This window comes from Elephas maximus, chromosome 16 (assembly GCF_024166365.1).
Source record: "Elephas maximus indicus isolate mEleMax1 chromosome 16, mEleMax1 primary haplotype, whole genome shotgun sequence".
Taxonomy (NCBI): domain Eukaryota; kingdom Metazoa; phylum Chordata; class Mammalia; order Proboscidea; family Elephantidae; genus Elephas; species Elephas maximus.
The window spans coordinates 40,297,295-40,315,571 of record NC_064834.1 but is presented as its reverse complement, the minus strand read 5'-3'; the positions used below and the strand labels follow the sequence as shown (position 1 = coordinate 40,315,571).

Sequence of the window (18,277 nt, the reverse complement as noted above, 5' to 3'; positions counted from 1 at the left end):
GGGGTCCAACCCTGTGGAGGCCTGGGGCGTAGCCTCAGGTCTGTGGGCTCCTGTTTCTTCCCTAGGATTCTTTTTGGGAAAAGCCTGTCTCTTACCTACTAAATACCCAGATATATTTCTCCCTTTGGCGGAATGACTTTCTCTTTCCTCTGGGCTTTCCTAGGTGGTGGTCTGGCATTTTCCGTGCTGGGCTAGAAGGTAAATATGTGTCTGCACTTCCACTAGAATGGAGTTCTTTGGGGTGTGGAGTGTGGGTTACTCATCTTTGTGTCCCCAGCACCTAGTGGAGTGGCTAATAACAAAGTAGACAGCAATAAAGGTTTACACAAAACGTAACGTGTTTTGAATCCCTTGATTGATTTTTTTTTTCTCTAGTACACCGCTTAGAAGGAGCGCTGGTGGTGCAATGATTAAGCGCCTGGCTGCTAACCTAAAGGTCAGCTGTTGAAACCCACCAGCAGCTCTGTAGGAGAAAGGTATGCCAGCCTGCTTCAGTAAAGACTACAGCCTACGAAACCCTGTGGGGCAGCTCCACTCTGTCCCATAGGGTCGCTTCAAGTCAGAATCGGCTCGACGGCACGCAACAACAACAACACTGTTTAAAATACACCAGGTTTTTAGAAGAAGTCTTCAAAGAATGGATGTTGTGATAGGACAGAGCTGACTGGCCTCAGGATGATTAATTAAGGCCATGCCATTTGTCAGGCCATAGCATTTACCTTTCTCAGTGAACCTCTTCCCTCACCCGCTGGCATTTGCCATGAGAAAACAATGTTGTCTGCAATACTCCCTGAAGTTCTTAGCTCCAAATCCTCCAAATTTTAGCTTTTTGAAGCATACAGATTCACTCTGTCTTCCCCATCTGCTCATCCCACCGGTGCCATCTTTTATATATGTTATTCACTGAGCTTTTATATTCAGCTTGAAGTGAGGAGTTGGGGAACCCAAGCAAACAAGAAGGATTAGAGAAAAAGTGCCTTTGGTTTCCACTCCCCTATTAAAGATGTCCTAACAAATGGTTGGAGCCCTGGTAGTGCAGTGATTAAGAACTCAGCTACCAACTAAAAGATCAGCAGTTCGAATGTACCAGCCGCTCCTTGGAAACCCTATGGGGCAGTTCTACTGTGTCCTGTAAGGTAGCAATGAATTGGTTTGTTTGGTTTTTGGTTTGTTCACCCCAGTCCCGCCCCTTCTTCTTCCACATACACTGGACTGCTTTGCTCTCTCCCTGTGATCTACGCACTCAGGTTTGTCTGACTCTAAAGCTCATGGTTGTATAACATCAGCTTCATGAGGGCGGAATTTTTTCCCTCCTGCTTTTATTCTCTGGTGTATCCTCAGTGCTGAGAAGAATCCTGGCACATAGTTGGTGCTCAATAAATGCTTATTTAATGAATGACTGAAGATTTCAGCCCTATGTAAACCACCTGAGCACAGGTTTCTTTGGCTCCTAACAACAACAACAACAAAAAACATTGCCATCGAATCAAGTCTGACTCATAATGACCCTGTAGGACAGAGAGGTACTTCCCTATAGGATTTCCAAGGCTGTAAATCTTTACAGGGGCAGACTGCCACATCTTTCACTCATGGAACGGCTGATGGGTTCAAATCACCAACCTATCTGTTAGCAGCCAAATGCTTAACCACTGTGCCACCAGGGCTCCTACAGGGTAGAACTATCCTATAGGGTTTCCAAGGCTGTAATATTTATGGAAGCAGACTGCCACATCTTCTTCCTGCGGAGCACTGGTGAGTTCAAACCACTGACCTTTCTGTTAGCAGCGGAGCACTTAACCACTGCACCTTCAGGGCTCCTTCTTTGGCTCCTAAGTATATGTTATTTCCGCCACATCACAGTGTCCCAGGTACAGATGAAGAAAAAACAGATTCATGTTTTTGTTTATGAATTTGTGTGTGTGTGATCTTTTCTTTCTTTTGGTTTGTTTTGTTAGGGTACTTTGTGAGAAATGAAATTACTAGAGCAAATTGCAGAAACATTTTGAAAGTTATTGTGAAAATATATTAATTTTTTTTCTTTGATGCCTAAGCCAGTGTGTCTTGTTACTAGACATGAAAAATTGGTCTAATTTCAATATTACCCTGCCAGCAGTGTTTAAAGAAATTCTTTACTGATGTTTTATAGGAGTACATTGGCCAGTATTTTAATTTGTTTCTGTTTCATTATATGTGGTGGAATCTTATATGAATTATCAGTGTAGTAACGTATCATGTTTTGTTGAAGCGTGGTGCTGCTGACTCCTAAACGTGTATGTTTTACAGGCCCCAAACAAGTTGTGTATCTACAGCATGGCTTGCTTGCGGATGCCAGTAACTGGATCACAAACCTTGCCAACAACAGCCTAGGCTTCATCCTTGCAGATGCCGGTTTTGATGTCTGGATGGGGAACAGCAGGGGAAATACCTGGTCTCGGAAACACAAAACCCTCTCGGTGTCTCAGGAAGAATTCTGGGCCTTCAGGTATATTTGAATTGGTAACAGCTTGGTTCTATTTCCTTAATCCTTTTATTGCAGACACATGAGAATTCCAGCTGTGGCGGCAGGTAGATGAGTAACTCTGAGATCATAGGAGAGGGAAAATGATATTTCTTGAAGGGTTTTAAACCTCATTAGGAATTGAATTGAATGAATAGTGGTAGGGGAAATTTTAAGTAAGTGGTTACATTATAAGAACTAGATTCTATTGGGAATTGAGTAATTTTTGAGTTACTTTGGCATTTGTGGAGGTTTGGGAGCTGCTGGGCAGGTTTTGTCCCATAACCTTCCCCCCCTCCTACATACACATGTACTTCAAATTTTCACTTTTCTTCTTTCAGAAATTCTCAACTCTGAAATTCTCCTCTCCTGTCTCTTACTTCTGGCCCTGCCAGTTAAGAACTGTGTGACATTGAACATGTGACATAATGTTCATTTGTTCCTCAGTTCCTTATTTGTAAAATGGGGATAATAAACACCTACATCATCAGGTTATTGGGGGTATTAAGGGAGAGGATACATGGAAAGAGCCTTGTACATAGTGCCTGAGACATGGTGAATGCCCAGTAACAGTTGACTTATCCAATCCCCTGATGACAAACACATACACATGCACACTCATACATCTGCATGGGTTCCAAGCTCTGTGTCCGGTACCGAATATTAGAGCAGGTACACACTATGGATTCTTCCAGACTTGCTTCCCATTTGTCAAGGCAGTGCCTGACTAAAGACATGAAACACAAGAATGAAAGCTTTTGCCAAAAGACACGTACAAGAATGTTTATTGTAACACTATTTGTGATAGTGAAGAATTGGAAATTACCCTAATGCCCGTCAGCAATGGAAAGGATAAATAAAGTGTGATTTATCCAACATGGATGAAGCCAGATACAGAAGAATATATACCATGTGTGTATGTGTGTGTGTGTGTATACACATATATATGATGCAGTGGCTGCAACACTGGGCTCAAACATAGTAATGATTGTGAGGATGGCGTAGGACCAGGCAGTGTTCATTCTGTTGAATATAGTAGGGTCACTGTGAGTCAGAACCGACTCGACGGTACCTAAAAACAATAAATATATATATACACACACACACGTATATACTGTACAATCGCATTTATAGAAGAGCTCAAAAACTGATAAAACTAATTTGTGATGTGAAAAACCAAAGGGTAATAGTTCTCTTTGGGAACATGACAGGAAGGGAATCAAGAGGGCTTCTGGAATTTCAGTAATGTTCTGTTTCCTGAGCTCAGGGTTGCTTCACCCACATGTGTTCAATTTGTCATAATTCATCAGACTGCACACTTCTTACTTGTTTACTGTTCTATTTGTATGTAATAATCCAATGAAAGATTCCTTGTTTTGATTACAGTTTTGATGAGATGGCAAATTATGACCTACCGGCTTCAATTAACTTCATTCTGAATAAAACTGGCCAAGAACAGTTGTATTATCTGGGTCATTCTCAAGGCGCCACTATAGGTATGTAATAAAGATTGAAAGTTGATCTGATATCTTTATTGCCAAGTTTGCATTTGCTCATAAAAAGTGAAGTTAAAAGAAACGTTAATTCAAATTTCTTTTTTTAATGTCAAGCAGAAATAATGAATAGGACAAGGAATTCTGGTGTAATAGTTGGTTTTCTCTGGAAATTTAGACTTTAATATTAATGAATAAACATGGTAGATGATTCTCTTGAAATTGAAGGAATGAATGTAAACCACATTCTATTATATATTTTCCTAGTTAAGCAATATGGGGATGTGAGACGATGGAAAACAAGATGTTTTAACTTTAGAGACTTTAAACAAGAAAATACATTGACTTTTAAAGTTAAGTGGAATAAAACTAGCTACAAGGATGCCAGGTTATACTTTATTTAAAAAGTTTTTAAAAAATATATCCATATTTACATTTATGCTGATTATAAAAGTAATGTGTGTTCATTGTAAAGAAATCTAGAAAATTTAGCAAAGTTTCAAAGAAAATAAAAATTGCTCACAATTTTACCAAATAAGGGTTTCTGATAAGGGGTTAGGGTCCTGTCCCATCGTTTAGTTAATTCTCCCTTTTAGTGTTTGCTCTAACTAATGCCTTTATGCTCGTGTCGTAAGGTCTCCTTAGAATAAATTACTGGAAGGAGAATTGCTATATCAAATGCATGAATGTTTGGGTCTTTTAAGTGTCTGAATATATATGGTGTGTGTGTATATAGATAAATTACCTCACCCTTACTACCATTGGAAACCCTGGTGGTGTAGTGGTTAAGTGCTATGGCTACTAAGCAAAAGGTCAGCAGTTCAAATCCACCAGGTGCTCTTTGGAACCTCTATAGGGCGGTTCTACTCTGTTGTATAGGGTCACTGTGAGTCGGAATCAACTCAACAGCAGTGGGTTTTGAGGTTTTACTGCCATCAAACACTCTGCTGATTTGAGAGGCTAAACCAAAAGCAGCTTGGACACACGTTCATTTCTCCTGAACAAAATTAAGTTTTCTTCTTCATTGATATTCCTTCCATGACTTGTCCACCTGTGTGGGGCCAAGTTTAAGGCAGGAAGTGACCTGAAAGGAAGATAAAATATATTTTAAAGCTACTGCTACACGTTGCCGTAGAGTCGATTGCGACTCATAACAACCCTACAGGAAAGAGTAGAACTGTCGCGTAGGGTTTCCAAGGAGCACCTGGTGATTTGAACTGTTGACCTTTTGGTTAACAGCATACCTCTTACCGCTATGCCACCAGCGTTTCCTAAAACTAGGAGATCCTAAATGTTCCTTTTGAGCCATTGATGATTAATTGAATGCATGTGTAAGTGGGTCTTAGGGAGGAGGAGAGGGGTAGTAGACATGAGTGGAGCTGTTGGGAATGCAGTCTTACCTTTGCACAATTCACATTGCTAAAGGAACAGAGAAGATCTGGTTCTCACAGCCTGGATTTCTTCCAGTGCACAACTAGGTTGAGGTTTGAAACAAGCCCTTAACAAATACTTGATTAAGTAGTTTAATCAAATTCAGTGTTTTCGTACATAGAAGTTCAGAAGGTACCATTTCAAGTGTTTTGCCTCTTTACCTCAGCGTGACTTGCATGGTTTTCAGACTATGGGGTAACAAGAAGGACCACCCTTGCTTTTTCCAAGAAAGAAATCTCAGGAGATGGGATTCCTATTATCTTCTTTTTGTTTCCACAGGTTTTATAGCATTTTCACGGATCCCTGAGCTGGCCAAAAGGATTAAAATGTTTTTTGCCCTGGCTCCTGTGGTTTCACTCCAGTTTGCTACTAGCCCTCTAATCAAATTAGCACAAATTCCAGACTTGGTCTTTAAGGTATTTGGATCCCCCTTCCACCCTTCTCCCCACAAATTTCCTTTTCAAACCTGAAAAACTGGCCAGTGAGAGGAGAACCTGTGCCTTCCTCTCCTGTGTTTTGCTGTCAGTGGAACAATGGGGTTTCACCTCTCTCTAGATTTTCCTTTCCCCCTTCACTCCTGCTTCCAGGTCTTGGGGAGGTGGGAAGGTGTGTCGTCCACGTACACAGGAGCCACATCGCAGTCAAATGCCAGTTAACTTTCCACCCATCACACAAAGAGAGCACAAGGAAGTCTGGGAGAAAATAATTTAAGTTCTCAAAGTTGCCCTTTTTCCACATAGTGAGCATGTGCACTGAGTAGGCAGGAGATGAGAGACTGGAAATCTGATCTTCCTACATGCCCATCCCTAGCCACATGGAGGATGTACAGACACTGCTATTATTAAACACAGCCAGTAACTTCTGCAGGGCATGGCTCTAAAGCTGTGAGACCCCCAAGCTGTATTCAAGGAAGGAACAGCTTTCATGAGGGGGAATTTAGAGCCAGCTGATGCCACATGGTTCATTATGCATATGTTGTATATGTTTTACACAAAATTTGCATTTATTCATATACATAATATACACGCACGCATGTGTACATGTGTTTATGTATGTATGTGTGTATATGTATATAAATAAATGTGTAGTGTATAAAACACGCGTATATAACTTTATACATGTAATTGTGTATGGGGATATATACACACAAAATCAGGTATAACATATCACATGGGCTATTTAAAAGGCTTTCAGGGGGAATATGGACTATACTGTGACCTCAGAACCTGACTCTCACACAAGGTGGGACGCTGTGTACCAGTGACCAGAACATGCAGATAAGATGTAGCCACCTCTAACCAAATTTATTTTCGATAACTTGGGTAATAGATATATCAATTTTCATTATAAACAATTCAAAGATTACAAATAAAGTACCCCTCAACTATCAAACCTTCTCCTAGTCTCCCCCCACCCCAGATTAAGCATAGTGTTCATTTTGGGGTGTTTTTCTGTAGTCCTCGTGAATTTACACACATACGTATGTACCCAAATTCTACCCACTGCTGTCAGTTGATTCCAACTCATATCGACCCAGCAGGGTTTCCAAGGCAGTAAATCTCTACAGGAGCAGACTACCACATCTTTCTCTTGTGGAGCTGCTGGTGGTTTTGAACCGCTGACCTTGCAGTTAGCAAATATATTGTTTTGTTTTGTTTTAATGTAAACAGTACCCTACTATGTATATCGCCCTGCAGATTATATTTTTCACTCTTGCAGAGCTATCATGTTAATACGGAATCTTCTAACACGTGCTTTTTAACTGCTTCGTAGTAAGTTTCCCATTAACAGGAACTACTGTTTATTTCAGCAGCCTCCTATGGTGGGCACTGAGGCTGTTGCTAATTTGCTGTTGCTGTGTCAGTGTCAATGTAGCCTCCTTGTGCCCTTTTTTTATTTCCCTAGAGTGGATATGGGAAGGTGAAAGTGGTGCATCGTAGGGAATGTGCATTTTTAGTTTCATACATTCTGCCTTTCAATGTGGCTTCACCAGTTTAAACTCGTACCAGCAGTTTCTGAACAATCTGCTCCCCCACTCTGGAGGACCTCCGTAACAGTCAGAATTCTGATGTGCCCCAGTCCTCGGAGATTCTGATTTAATGGCTTTGTAAAAACATAAAATCCTACCCCCTGCCCTTGGAGATGGCGTTTTGTTAAATCTGGAGTAGGGCCCAAGGGTCTGTGTTTTTACAGAGCACCCTACGTGAGTCTGATGTAGGCTAAACCGATTGGTACTGGGGACCCGCTGTTCCAGATAACTGTTCTGTAGCATCCGGGAGAGTGACAAAGTGAATGTGCAAATGTTCATAAAACCTTTGATCAGTTGCTCTGACGTGTTACTGCCATGAAAGTTGAGTATGCCCTCTAATCCTTTCTCAAAGTACAAATGTGTAAATTATAAAGAACCCAAAGCTGACGTGGTGGGCCTGTATATGTGTGAGATGAATTTTTCTTTATCTGTATACGCGGCCCTGCCTTGATGTAGTTCTCAGGGGCATTTACCGCGTTAGTATTTGCGTAGCAGTGCCTCAGTACAGAGTCAATTGTGTGTCCTTTGGCAGTCAAAAGGAAAGTTTGATTTATTGTGACTTAGGTCACTGATGCATCATCCTATTAACTTGATCTTAGTAAAGAAAAAAAAAATTTTTTTTTTTTTATTTTAGTGGACAGCCTCAAATACATGTGCAACTATCCCGTGTGACCTTATGTAAACTCAAAGCCAGGACTTCTAAAAATGATGCCTTTTTATGTTGCATGACCTTTTCTACCTACTGTGTTGACTTCCTTGTTCTCCCCAACTAGTCCAGAGAAGAGGAAAATTAGACCTGCTGTCTGTCTTTAGATCATAATGGATTGTCTTATGAAAGACTGATTTGACAGGTAACACAGGCTGTCTATAGGGGGGCCACAGTTGCCTAGTAGAGTGCTGAATACAGCCCATACAATGTTTAAAATTTAAATGTTGCACCATTAGAAAAGTGGGATATTTATCATTAAAATTTGATGACTAATAATTTTAGGAAAAAAAGAAAGAAGAAGCTGTGCACTGCAATCCTACGGGATAGCGATAGGCCATAGCAAACAGCTGCTGCACACGTTAGGCTAAGCATAAGCTTTCCAGTTCCTCCACACTGCTCAACACTCCCTAATCACAGGCCTGGGTAGTGTGACATGTTCCGTTGACAGCTTTACTCATGTATACTGACATGCCTGCCTTTGTAGGCGTTTAAACTTTTCACTCTTGCTTGATGCTTCAGAGGCTAGGCGTGAGCAAAAGTAAATTATAAGGGAGCACATTTGGTTGGGTTCAACGTAAAGAAGATATTTTTCCTATTTCCTATTGCAAAAGTTTGGAAAGAAACTATTGGGGATGTAGTAATTGCCCCGGAAATATTTGAGCACAAGCTCAGGGACCATTGGTCAGGAATGATATAGACTAAAGTTTTTCTGTAAAGCACCAGATAGTAAATATACCGAGCTTTGTGGACCACAGGGTCTCTGTTGAAACCACTCAACTCTGTCGTTGCATGGTAAAAGCAGCCAGCGATAATATGTGAGGAAATGAGTGTGACTGTGTACCAACGAAACTTTATTCTGAAAACAGGGAGGGGATCACAGTTGATCCACGGGCTGTAGTTTGCCAACTCACCTCTCACATAGATAATACATAGAATTGGATTAGATGGATCCCTTTGGTAGACATTGCTAATCAACTGAGCCTCCATTACTTTTCAGAAGTTCCTAATCCATTAGAGTCAGTATTTAGGGGTGGTCTTGGGTTGATTGACAACTAAGGCCCTTTCCCACTGTAAAAGTCCACAGTAAAATACTTTGGTCATGCGTCCTTTTCTTCATTTGGGGATTTTAAATACATATCTGTAACATTGGGGGAAAATAATCTGATTTTTGCCTTCGTAAATCATTCAAATATGTGTCCTAGTTTGAATCCTAGTTTTGCCATTTCACTCTTAGAGTTATTAGTGGAGATACTGGCCACCTGTCTCTGCTTCTAAGGTGGGTCATGGAAACCTTTGCACCTGAAAGAGATACTGAGAGTATTCTTGGGCTTTTTCTTTTTTAGGACGTATTTGGAGTCAAAAATTTTTTACCTCAGAGTACAGTTCTGAAGTGGCTGAGTACCCATGTTTGTACCCATGTCGTTCTGAAGGAGTTGTGTGGAAATGTCATGTTTATTCTGTGTGGATTTAATGAGAGAAATTTGAATATGGTATGTATGTTTGTAGTAAAACTTGCTTTAAACCTTCAGTGATTTTATCTGTGAATGTATTTGTATTGGATGATGTGGGAGAGATGGGAACAACCTCACTGGTGTTCTAAAGGGTCACTTAAGGGTCATCATTGTTGTTCTTAGACACCATCTAGTCCATTCTGACTCATAGCAGACCCCCTATGTACAACAGAACAAAACACTGCCTAGTCCTACACCATCCTCACAATCGTTATGTTTGAGCCCTTTGTTATAGCCACTGTGTCAGTCCATCTCATTGAAGGTCTTGCTCTTTTTCACTGACCCTCTACTTTACCAAGCATGATGTCCTTCTCCAGGGACTGGTCCTTCCTGATAACATGTCCAAAGTACATGAGATGAAGTCTCACCATCCTCTCTTCTTAAGTGTCATCAACTTTGGCAAATTCGTAGAATACCGTTAGCTGCTATTGTAAGGCACGCGGTTGTCAATTTCCTACATAGTGCCTATATGGGAATTACTGAAAGAGGAGCTCTGTCACAATTTAATTCGCAATATTTATATACTAGTGACTTCTTTTTAAAAATTACTGTGTTTTTGAATTTGGAATTGCTATATATTTTTAAATATATATACATATGTATTCATACATGTAAATATACATACGCGTGTGTATTTTTTTGTGTGTGTGTATGTATGTATATATGTATTAAATGTATTTCTTTTTTTGAAATATAAACCGTGGGCCAGCAATATGCTGATATTTCTAAAGATATTTATAGTTTTTAGTGTTACATTTTGAAAATAGGTTTTAAAATTCTGGAATGAAGGCTCTAGGGAATTTTTTAAAATTATATGATAAAAGTAAGGTGTGATGGTTATGTAAGATTTTGGAAATTCAGAAAAGCATGAAGAAGGAAGTAAAAGTACCTGTTCTCTGAACCCGTGCAGCTCTGTGGTCTTCCATATATACTCTGCATGGCTGCATGTGTTTTCATAGAACATATCTGTGGTTAAGAAATTTTGCCGCTGGTCCTGATCTCATGTATTTGAGATTATGGCTCTGTGGTTTGCAATGCTTTGAAGGAAGGTACATGTTTATTGCTGATGCTGCTTTAACCCCATTTTCATCTTTATTTTGCAGTCTAGAGTGGATGTGTATTTGACACACTCTCCTGCTGGAACTTCTGTGCAAAACATGATGCACTGGAGCCAGGTTGGTACTCCAGGAGCACAGTCGGGGGTTGTGTAAGTCACTGTTAGGAAGGTCTGTGCATTCTATGAAGCTTCCCTGTGCAAACCCTTCCTAAACAGAAAGACAGTCTGCTTACACATCCAAGCTGGCTTCTTTTCCAGAGTTCTGGGTTCCTGTCAATGTGCTCATGTTGCTTTTGTGATCCTTCACAGGGCATACTACACCATGCCACATGGTCACCAGACAGCTATTGGGATTGACTTTTCTTCCCTTCTGTTCTCTTCCCCTTTCACTATTTGAGTCCTAAATTTATTTACTTATTTCCTTCCTTCCTTCTTTGCTTCTTCTGTTATTCATTAAATCCCAAGTTTATTTTATTTCTGTGTTGCTTCATAAAGCATGGTTTTAGAGCACCTTTGGAGATACAAGCTGCTATTTCAATATTAAGGAGCCTGGTGGTGTAATTGTTCAGCAGTCAACTACTGTCCGAAAGGTCTGCAGTTCAAACTCACCAGCTGCTCCATGCAGAAAAGACCTGGCCATCTGCTCCCGTAAAGATTACAGCCTAGGAATCCTTATGGGGAAGTTCTACCCTATTATACAGGGTCACAGTGATTCGGAGTCAACTCAATAGCACACAATAACTACATTTCAGCATTAACCCATAGACCCAATATGCGTAGGCTATCAGTGGATAATTGAGAGCTAAACCAGTCTTAGATGTAAATGGACACCACTAACTTTTTTTTGCTTTAAATTTTATTTATTTTGTTGTTGTTTTTGAGAATATACACAGCAAAACATATACCCATTCAAGTTTCTACGTGTACAATTTAGTGACATTGATTACATTCTTCAAGTTGTGCAACCATTCTCACCCTCCTTTACTCAGTTGTTCCTCTGTCATTAATATAAACTCACTGCCCCCTAAGGTTCCTATCTAATCTTCTGAGTTGCTGTTGTCAGTTTGATTCTATATAGATAGTTCTTAAAAGAGCATAATGCTCAAGGCAGACCTTTTTTACTAGTTAAGCTAAACTATTGTTCAGTTTTAAGATGACTTCAGGGGATATTTTTGGCTTAAGGTTTAAAGATTCTCTCTCGGGCAGTATTTTCAGGGGTTCATCCACCCTCCACGAGGAGCCACTAACTTTCAAACTGTTGTTTTTATTGTTTGATCAGATACTACAGAAGTAATTCATGTTCATTCTAGAAAATTTAGAAAGTGTATATGGGCAAAAATAAAAATTACCCTATAACCTTACACAGACAAGGAATGTGCATCCAAAGACGTGGAATGTCTCGTCAGTCTCCACTGTATGTCTTGCTGCACATCATTTCAGAAAGATGCAGCTAAAGATACATATAGAAATTGTGGATGTAGAAATAGATGAATCTGTGTTCTTACTGTTTTGTGACCTGCTTTTTTTTTTTTTTTGTTAAACATCTGACAGTATGTCATGGTCTTATTTCTGCTTCAGAAAATATTTTTTGACAATTACTATTATTGTTTTTATTGCAGCTGACTTCTTTTAACCTATGAAATAACTCACTGTTTAAGTTCCAAACCAAGATGCTGTGGGTGTCTTAGATTGCAGTTTCCTAATACCAGGCAGTTGCTGCCTGTGTCATATCCACCTGGGTTGCCTTTAGAATTAAACATTTTGATAAAAAAGTTACTTAAAAATGAGGGGAAGTTGGGTTTGCAGTTGAGTTATTGGCTACAATCCCAACAGAACATTCTAATCAGGGCTTCAAATTGGTTCTGCCTGGTTCATTCATGGCTGATGAGCTGAAACCAGAGTGGACCCAAATTTTTTAGATGTGGGTGAAGTAGAATGGGAAAAATTATGGGTTGAAGCCCTAGCTAGAAACTTAACCTGCCTCTTAGAAAACAAGGGCAGCATGCATATTGCATAGCAACCAAATCTCTTGACTGGCAGAGTCGGAAACAGCAGTGCCCCGCTCAAAGATGGTGGCCTCCCACATCACTTTGCATGTGTGTCACTCTCCACAGTCCTGGCAATAATCCAGTCTCCTGAAAGGTGCATCAGGCACCTGGAAGGGCCCACTGCACCTCTTCCAAGTCTCCCATTCCAGGGCTTTGACCCATAATTTTTCCTGTTCCACTTATTGTGCTTTTTAAAATGTGGGTCTGTTCCAATTTTACTTCTTTGGCCATGACTCAATTAGATCGAGCTGGTTCAAAACTCTGGTTCTAATAGACTGATTGTTAAATGTCAGTGACTCAGTGATACAGTTTGCTGTTGCTTAGAATAGGGCACCCGGGAAAGTAGTCCATTACGAGGTGAACAGCTCACCCTCCCTACTTAAGGAATGTCCTGAAACCTTCAAAGCCCTCAAACTCATGAATGACCATTCAGGCCCCTGCCTTTCTTCTCAGTCACATTTGTTATAGTCACTCGTTTCTTTGTGCACCTTATCACCAAAATTACCCTTCTTCTTTTAAAAATATTTTATCATGGTTTTGGAGAAAGTTTACATGGCAAATTAGGTTCCCATTTGACAATTTCTACACAAATTGTTTAGTGACACTAGTTTCATTTTTCACAATGTGTCAACATTTTGTTTAATCGTGTACTAGTTGTTCATTTCTAGTACTCTTGTTTCTCTGCTTCCTTATCTTCTCATCTTTGTTTTAGAGTAATTGTTGACCTTTTCGTCTCATATAGACAGTTTTTTAACAAAGCACCATACTCACGGGTAATATTCTTTATTTTACCCTACCTTTTTGAGCAGTTTTTTCCTCTAACCTAATGGACATATTTCAAATAAGGCAGAATTTGTCACCTCAGGAGTTAGTGCACTCCTAGAGGTACATGGAGAGTAACTGAGCCAGGCCGAAAGCAGCTGCAGAGCTACCCACCAGCTAGTGACCCTTACAGCCTGCACCTGGTTCGATACCCGCTTCAACAAAGTACAAATGTCCCTGACCCAGACTTGCAGGGGCCTTGGGGATGTTGAATCCGAGGTTGTAAGACCACTGTATTTAACATTACACATTGGTGCTACTTCACCCTTCTGTGTCCCAGGCTTCCACTGGGTGTGGGTTTGCTGTTGAGCTATTGGCTCAACTGCAATCTAGGCTTCTGCTCTTGCTTCAGCCCCACTATCTGGCACCTGGCTGAGATGAAAGGCTACAGGCTGAGGCCAGAGCACAGCTGCCTGGCCCACCTCTGACCTTGTGGCTTCAGGGTCTAACCACATTGGAATTTGCCTCATGAGCATTTCCAAAGCTCAGTTTCACTGCAGAGAGCAGCCTTGCCCTTTGCCCTGCTGCTCACTCTGTCACCCCTTTATCAGTAAAATAATAGCTTCTTGCAGCTGTTTCATAAGATCTTCTCTTTGGTTCTTCCTCCTCGGGGCTGTTGGTGGGGGCTGCCACTCTACCTGTCAAGGACACACTGGGGCAGGCTATACTGCTGCAGGGGGCTGGGGCCTGGACGCTGGCAGGTATGCTACAATTGGCATAAAGCTTGGAGGTTCCTGTGGTGTGAGTTTGGGGGAGCCTGTAAAGGCATTTTATTTACAGTAAGTTCAGAAGTTTGTTTTTTTTTTTTTCCCAGAAGTTTACTTTCTGTTTAAACTATTAACAGTTGTTAGCAATTCCAAAACCTAGTTCTTTATTGGGCTTTAATATTCTCTTTGTAAACCTGACAAATTTCAGAGACTCACCCATAGACAAGACTCTTGTGACTATCTCTAACCCTCTCGTTAGCACTGCCCAAAGGCTGATCCTAACATATCTTTGACAGCGTTGGTCAGAATTAAGGAGCCCTGGTGGCACAATGGTTAAGAGCTCAGCTCCTAACCAAAAGGTGGGTGCTTCAAATCCACCAGCTGCTCCTTGGAAACCCAGTGGGGCAGTTCTACTCCATCCTATCTGGTTGCTATGAGTTGGAATCGACTCAACAGCAAAGGGTTTGCTGTTTTTGGTTTTGTTGGTACAGTGGCTAAGCACTTGGGTCGGTGGTTCGAACTCACCAGTGGCTCCGCAGGAGAAAGATGTGACAGTTCACTTCTGTAAAGATTGAAACTCCATTGCCATCAGGTGGATTGCAACTCATAGCAACCCTATAGAACAGAGTAGAGCTGGCCCATAGAGTTTCCAAGTCTGTAATCTTTACGGAAGCTGATTGCCACATCTTTCTTCTGCAGAGCGGCTGGTGGGTTTGAACTACTGACCTTTTGGTCAGCAGCTGACCCCTTAACTACTGTACCACCAGGGCTCCTTTCCCTTGAAAACCCTATGGAATAGTTCTGTTCTGTCCTGTAGGATCACTGTGAGTCTGAATCCACTCGATGGCAACAGGCTTGTTTTTCTTTTTAGGCCTGTTGAAAATCAGAATTCCTGGAAGGGTATCCTCGGAATCCGTGTTTTAATGAGCACCCGCGCCTGCACTGATGCTGACGTACTCTATTGTTTGAAACTTAGCCCAGCCAAGCATATTGCTGTGGAGTCAATTCCAACTCATGGAGAACCTACGAGGGTCAGAGTAGAACTGCACGCCATGGGTTTTTCAATGGCTGTGATCTTTTGGAAGCAGATCGACAAAGTTTTCTTCTTAGGGTCCTCTGGGTGGATTTGAACCAGTAGGCTTTTGGTTAGTAGCCGAGTGCTTAACCATTATCACCAAGGGACTCCATATTTAAAACTTACTGCTTAAAAAAAAAAAAAAAAGCCAAAAGTATGGTAAGAAATTCTCTTTAAAACACTGTAAAAAGAATATTTAGTAAAATTTTTATTACGCATGTAATATGTATTCATTATGAAACTGTAGAATGTATATGAACATACTGCTAACCAAAAGTTAAGTGGTTCGAAACCACCAGCCACTCCTTGGGAGAAAGATGTGGCAGTCTGCTTCCATCAAGATTTCTAGCCTGGGACACCCTATAGGGCAGTTCTCCTCTGTCCTGTTGGTACGCTGAGTCAGAATTGACTCAACTGCAGTAGGTTTGGTTCTTTTGTTACATGAGTACAAAGAAGAAAATAAATCACCCATATGTCTACCACCTAGGAGTCGCCACAGTAGTATTTTGGTATACCCTTCCATTTTTTGATACAATCATTTCCATTTATGAAGAGGATCATACTACATGTTCTTTTTGATAACTTTATTTAATTAAATAGCATTGTATTTGTTAGATACAGGCTAAGTTGCTCTATCAGAGACCCAGAAATACAGTTGCTAAAATACATAGTCTGTTTTTTACTCATAATACACTCCAGAGAGCAGTGGCTTAGGCTGGTGGTAGAGAGGGGTATGGCTGTGCTCCATGAGGTCGCCCAGGGACCCAGTTCCCCTGTTACCATAGCTCTGCCATCTCTAGGGTGCTGTCCTCTACTGCCTGGTTGAAGCCAGATTGCTTCCATATCTACTTCAGCCCACAGGAAGTGGGGAGACAAGAAGACCATGGCAAGTGGCTTCACATTAAGGAGTTAGCTCAGAAGTGAGTGGTATATTTCATATCTCACAGCCTAGCTGGAGAGGGGTAGACGATGGGGTTTCTGCCTGATGACCATGTTCTCAAAGAACATTGGAGGGGCTCCTTACTGAAATTAAGACAGGGAGAATGGGCACTGTGGAGTGATTAGGAGGCCCTGGGTGGGGACTTCTAATAGTTAACACATTTGGCTGCTAACCAAAAGGTTGACAGTTCAAGTCCATCCAGAGGTGCCTTGAAAGAAAGGCCTTCCAAAAAATCTGTGGAAAACCCTGTGGAGCACAGTTCTACTCTGACACACATGGAGTGGCCATGAGTCTGAATCAACTTGGTGGCCAAAAAAAAAAAAAAAAAAGTCATAATCAAAAATACCTTTCCAGGTCAATAATTAAAAAATTTAAAATATTTCTAATCAAGAGACATTTTTCCATTGTTTGAATTTTAATTTTTCTTTTTTCCTGTCACGGTTTTTTTTTTTTTTTTTTTTTGCAATGGTAAACTATCCTGTGATAAACATCTGTGTATTATAGTTAAGTGTTTACACGTTAGGCAAATTATTTTCTTAGAATATATTTGTAGAGGTAGGTTACTGACCAGAGAGTAAGCATATTTCTAAGACTTCTGATACATACTGTACAGTAGGAAAGTTGAACCTATTTATATTTTTTGTTAACATTTGAGACTTAAAATTAATTTTTAAAATGTCACTTTAGAACATTACAAGCATTTTCCTCTCATCTTTATCCACATATGATTATTACATGATTGTAACCGTAGTGCATATTCAGTTTTATGTTCTGACTTTTTTCCCACTTAATATTATTTGTAAACATCATTAATAGTTTTCTGTTTCTATCTTATTATTTATGACAGTGGCGTACTGTTGATACATAACTAAGGCAGCATAATTTATTTAACCAAATATCTATTTTTAGACTTTAGCTTCTTTCCATATTTTTTTTCCTTTAAATAACTTTCACATTTTGCTCTTTCTGAGATGCCTTTTCAAGTGGATAGTTTTTGAATTCCTAATGCAACGCTCGGTACAAAATTCAGGTTTGGAGGTTCAGTCTGAGACATAGGCAAGTTATTCCTTTACATTCCATACTCCCTCTAGGGGCTTTATATAAATGCTAAAAGAGTTAGATGACAAAGTGATGTCTGTGTACAGCAGGAAAACAGCTCGTATTGTTATATTTCCACTGACAATTCGAGATAGGGAACAGGTGCACTAACAGGTGCTGTAAATTTATATTTTGTTCTGCTTGTTAGATACACTGCCATATTTAACCAAAAAAAAAAAAAAATCCACTGCCGTCCAGTCGATTCCGACTCATAGCGACCCTATATTTAGCAACTGTCATTTGCACTGACAAAAGCTGATGCTGAACATTTCTCCTGTAGCAGCCTTCTGTGGTATCTAATCTCACTCTGTCTTTATTACATCAAACAGAATTTTATGCAGTTGATAAGAACTGACATTTCACAGAAGTCAGAAGCAGTTCTGACAAAGAATGTCAGGGTCATTCTCTTTTATCTGTTACTGTTGCGCCACCATGTGGCCAAAGCTTAAACACAGTTCCCAAGTCATTTGGCCCACCATTTTAAGATTAATTCTTGACGTATTTAGAACCTGGAGGTCTGGGGGAAGTATGAGTTTGTATTATTTCAAATCTCACATATGAGTGACTTTAAAAATATTTTTATGTCATACTCTTCAATATGTATAAATTTCAATTTTATATAAAATACCATTCATGGCTATAGTCTTCCCAACTAGGTAGAAATTGTACTGGTACGCAGTAGATACTTCGTGATTACGCTGGTACTGGTACTCAAGAAATATGTATTCCTTCTGAAGCAAAACAGTTACTTTTTGCAAAAATTTAAGATTCAAATTTCCCTGGAAAACACCAGCATAAAGTTCATTCAGTGAGAGCAACCATTGATCCAGTATAATTCAAAGTATATGTGTGTAGCTATT

General features: G+C 40.2%; 3 protein-coding genes across 3 annotated transcripts in view; all 3 read left to right on the top strand.

The window, feature by feature from the left end:
* Window positions 1-18,277, top strand: part of LOC126059966 (lysosomal acid lipase/cholesteryl ester hydrolase-like) — a 136,187-nt gene that overhangs the window by 19,065 nt on the left and 98,845 nt on the right. The gene's annotated exons all lie outside the window — the stretch shown is intronic.
* The window catches only part of LOC126059963 (lysosomal acid lipase/cholesteryl ester hydrolase-like), an 89,332-nt gene that overhangs the window by 19,065 nt on the left and 51,990 nt on the right, over window positions 1-18,277 (top strand). The gene's annotated exons all lie outside the window — the stretch shown is intronic.
* Window positions 1-18,277, top strand: part of LOC126059962 (lysosomal acid lipase/cholesteryl ester hydrolase-like) — a 40,363-nt gene that overhangs the window by 19,065 nt on the left and 3,021 nt on the right. Inside the window, exons 4-8 of the mRNA XM_049856030.1 lie at window positions 2,284-2,482; window positions 3,884-3,993; window positions 5,701-5,837; window positions 9,503-9,649; window positions 10,774-10,845. Of these exons, the coding sequence (XP_049711987.1) occupies window positions 2,284-2,482; window positions 3,884-3,993; window positions 5,701-5,837; window positions 9,503-9,649; window positions 10,774-10,845 (665 nt within the window). The remainder of the gene's footprint in view (window positions 1-2,283; window positions 2,483-3,883; window positions 3,994-5,700; window positions 5,838-9,502; window positions 9,650-10,773; window positions 10,846-18,277) is intronic.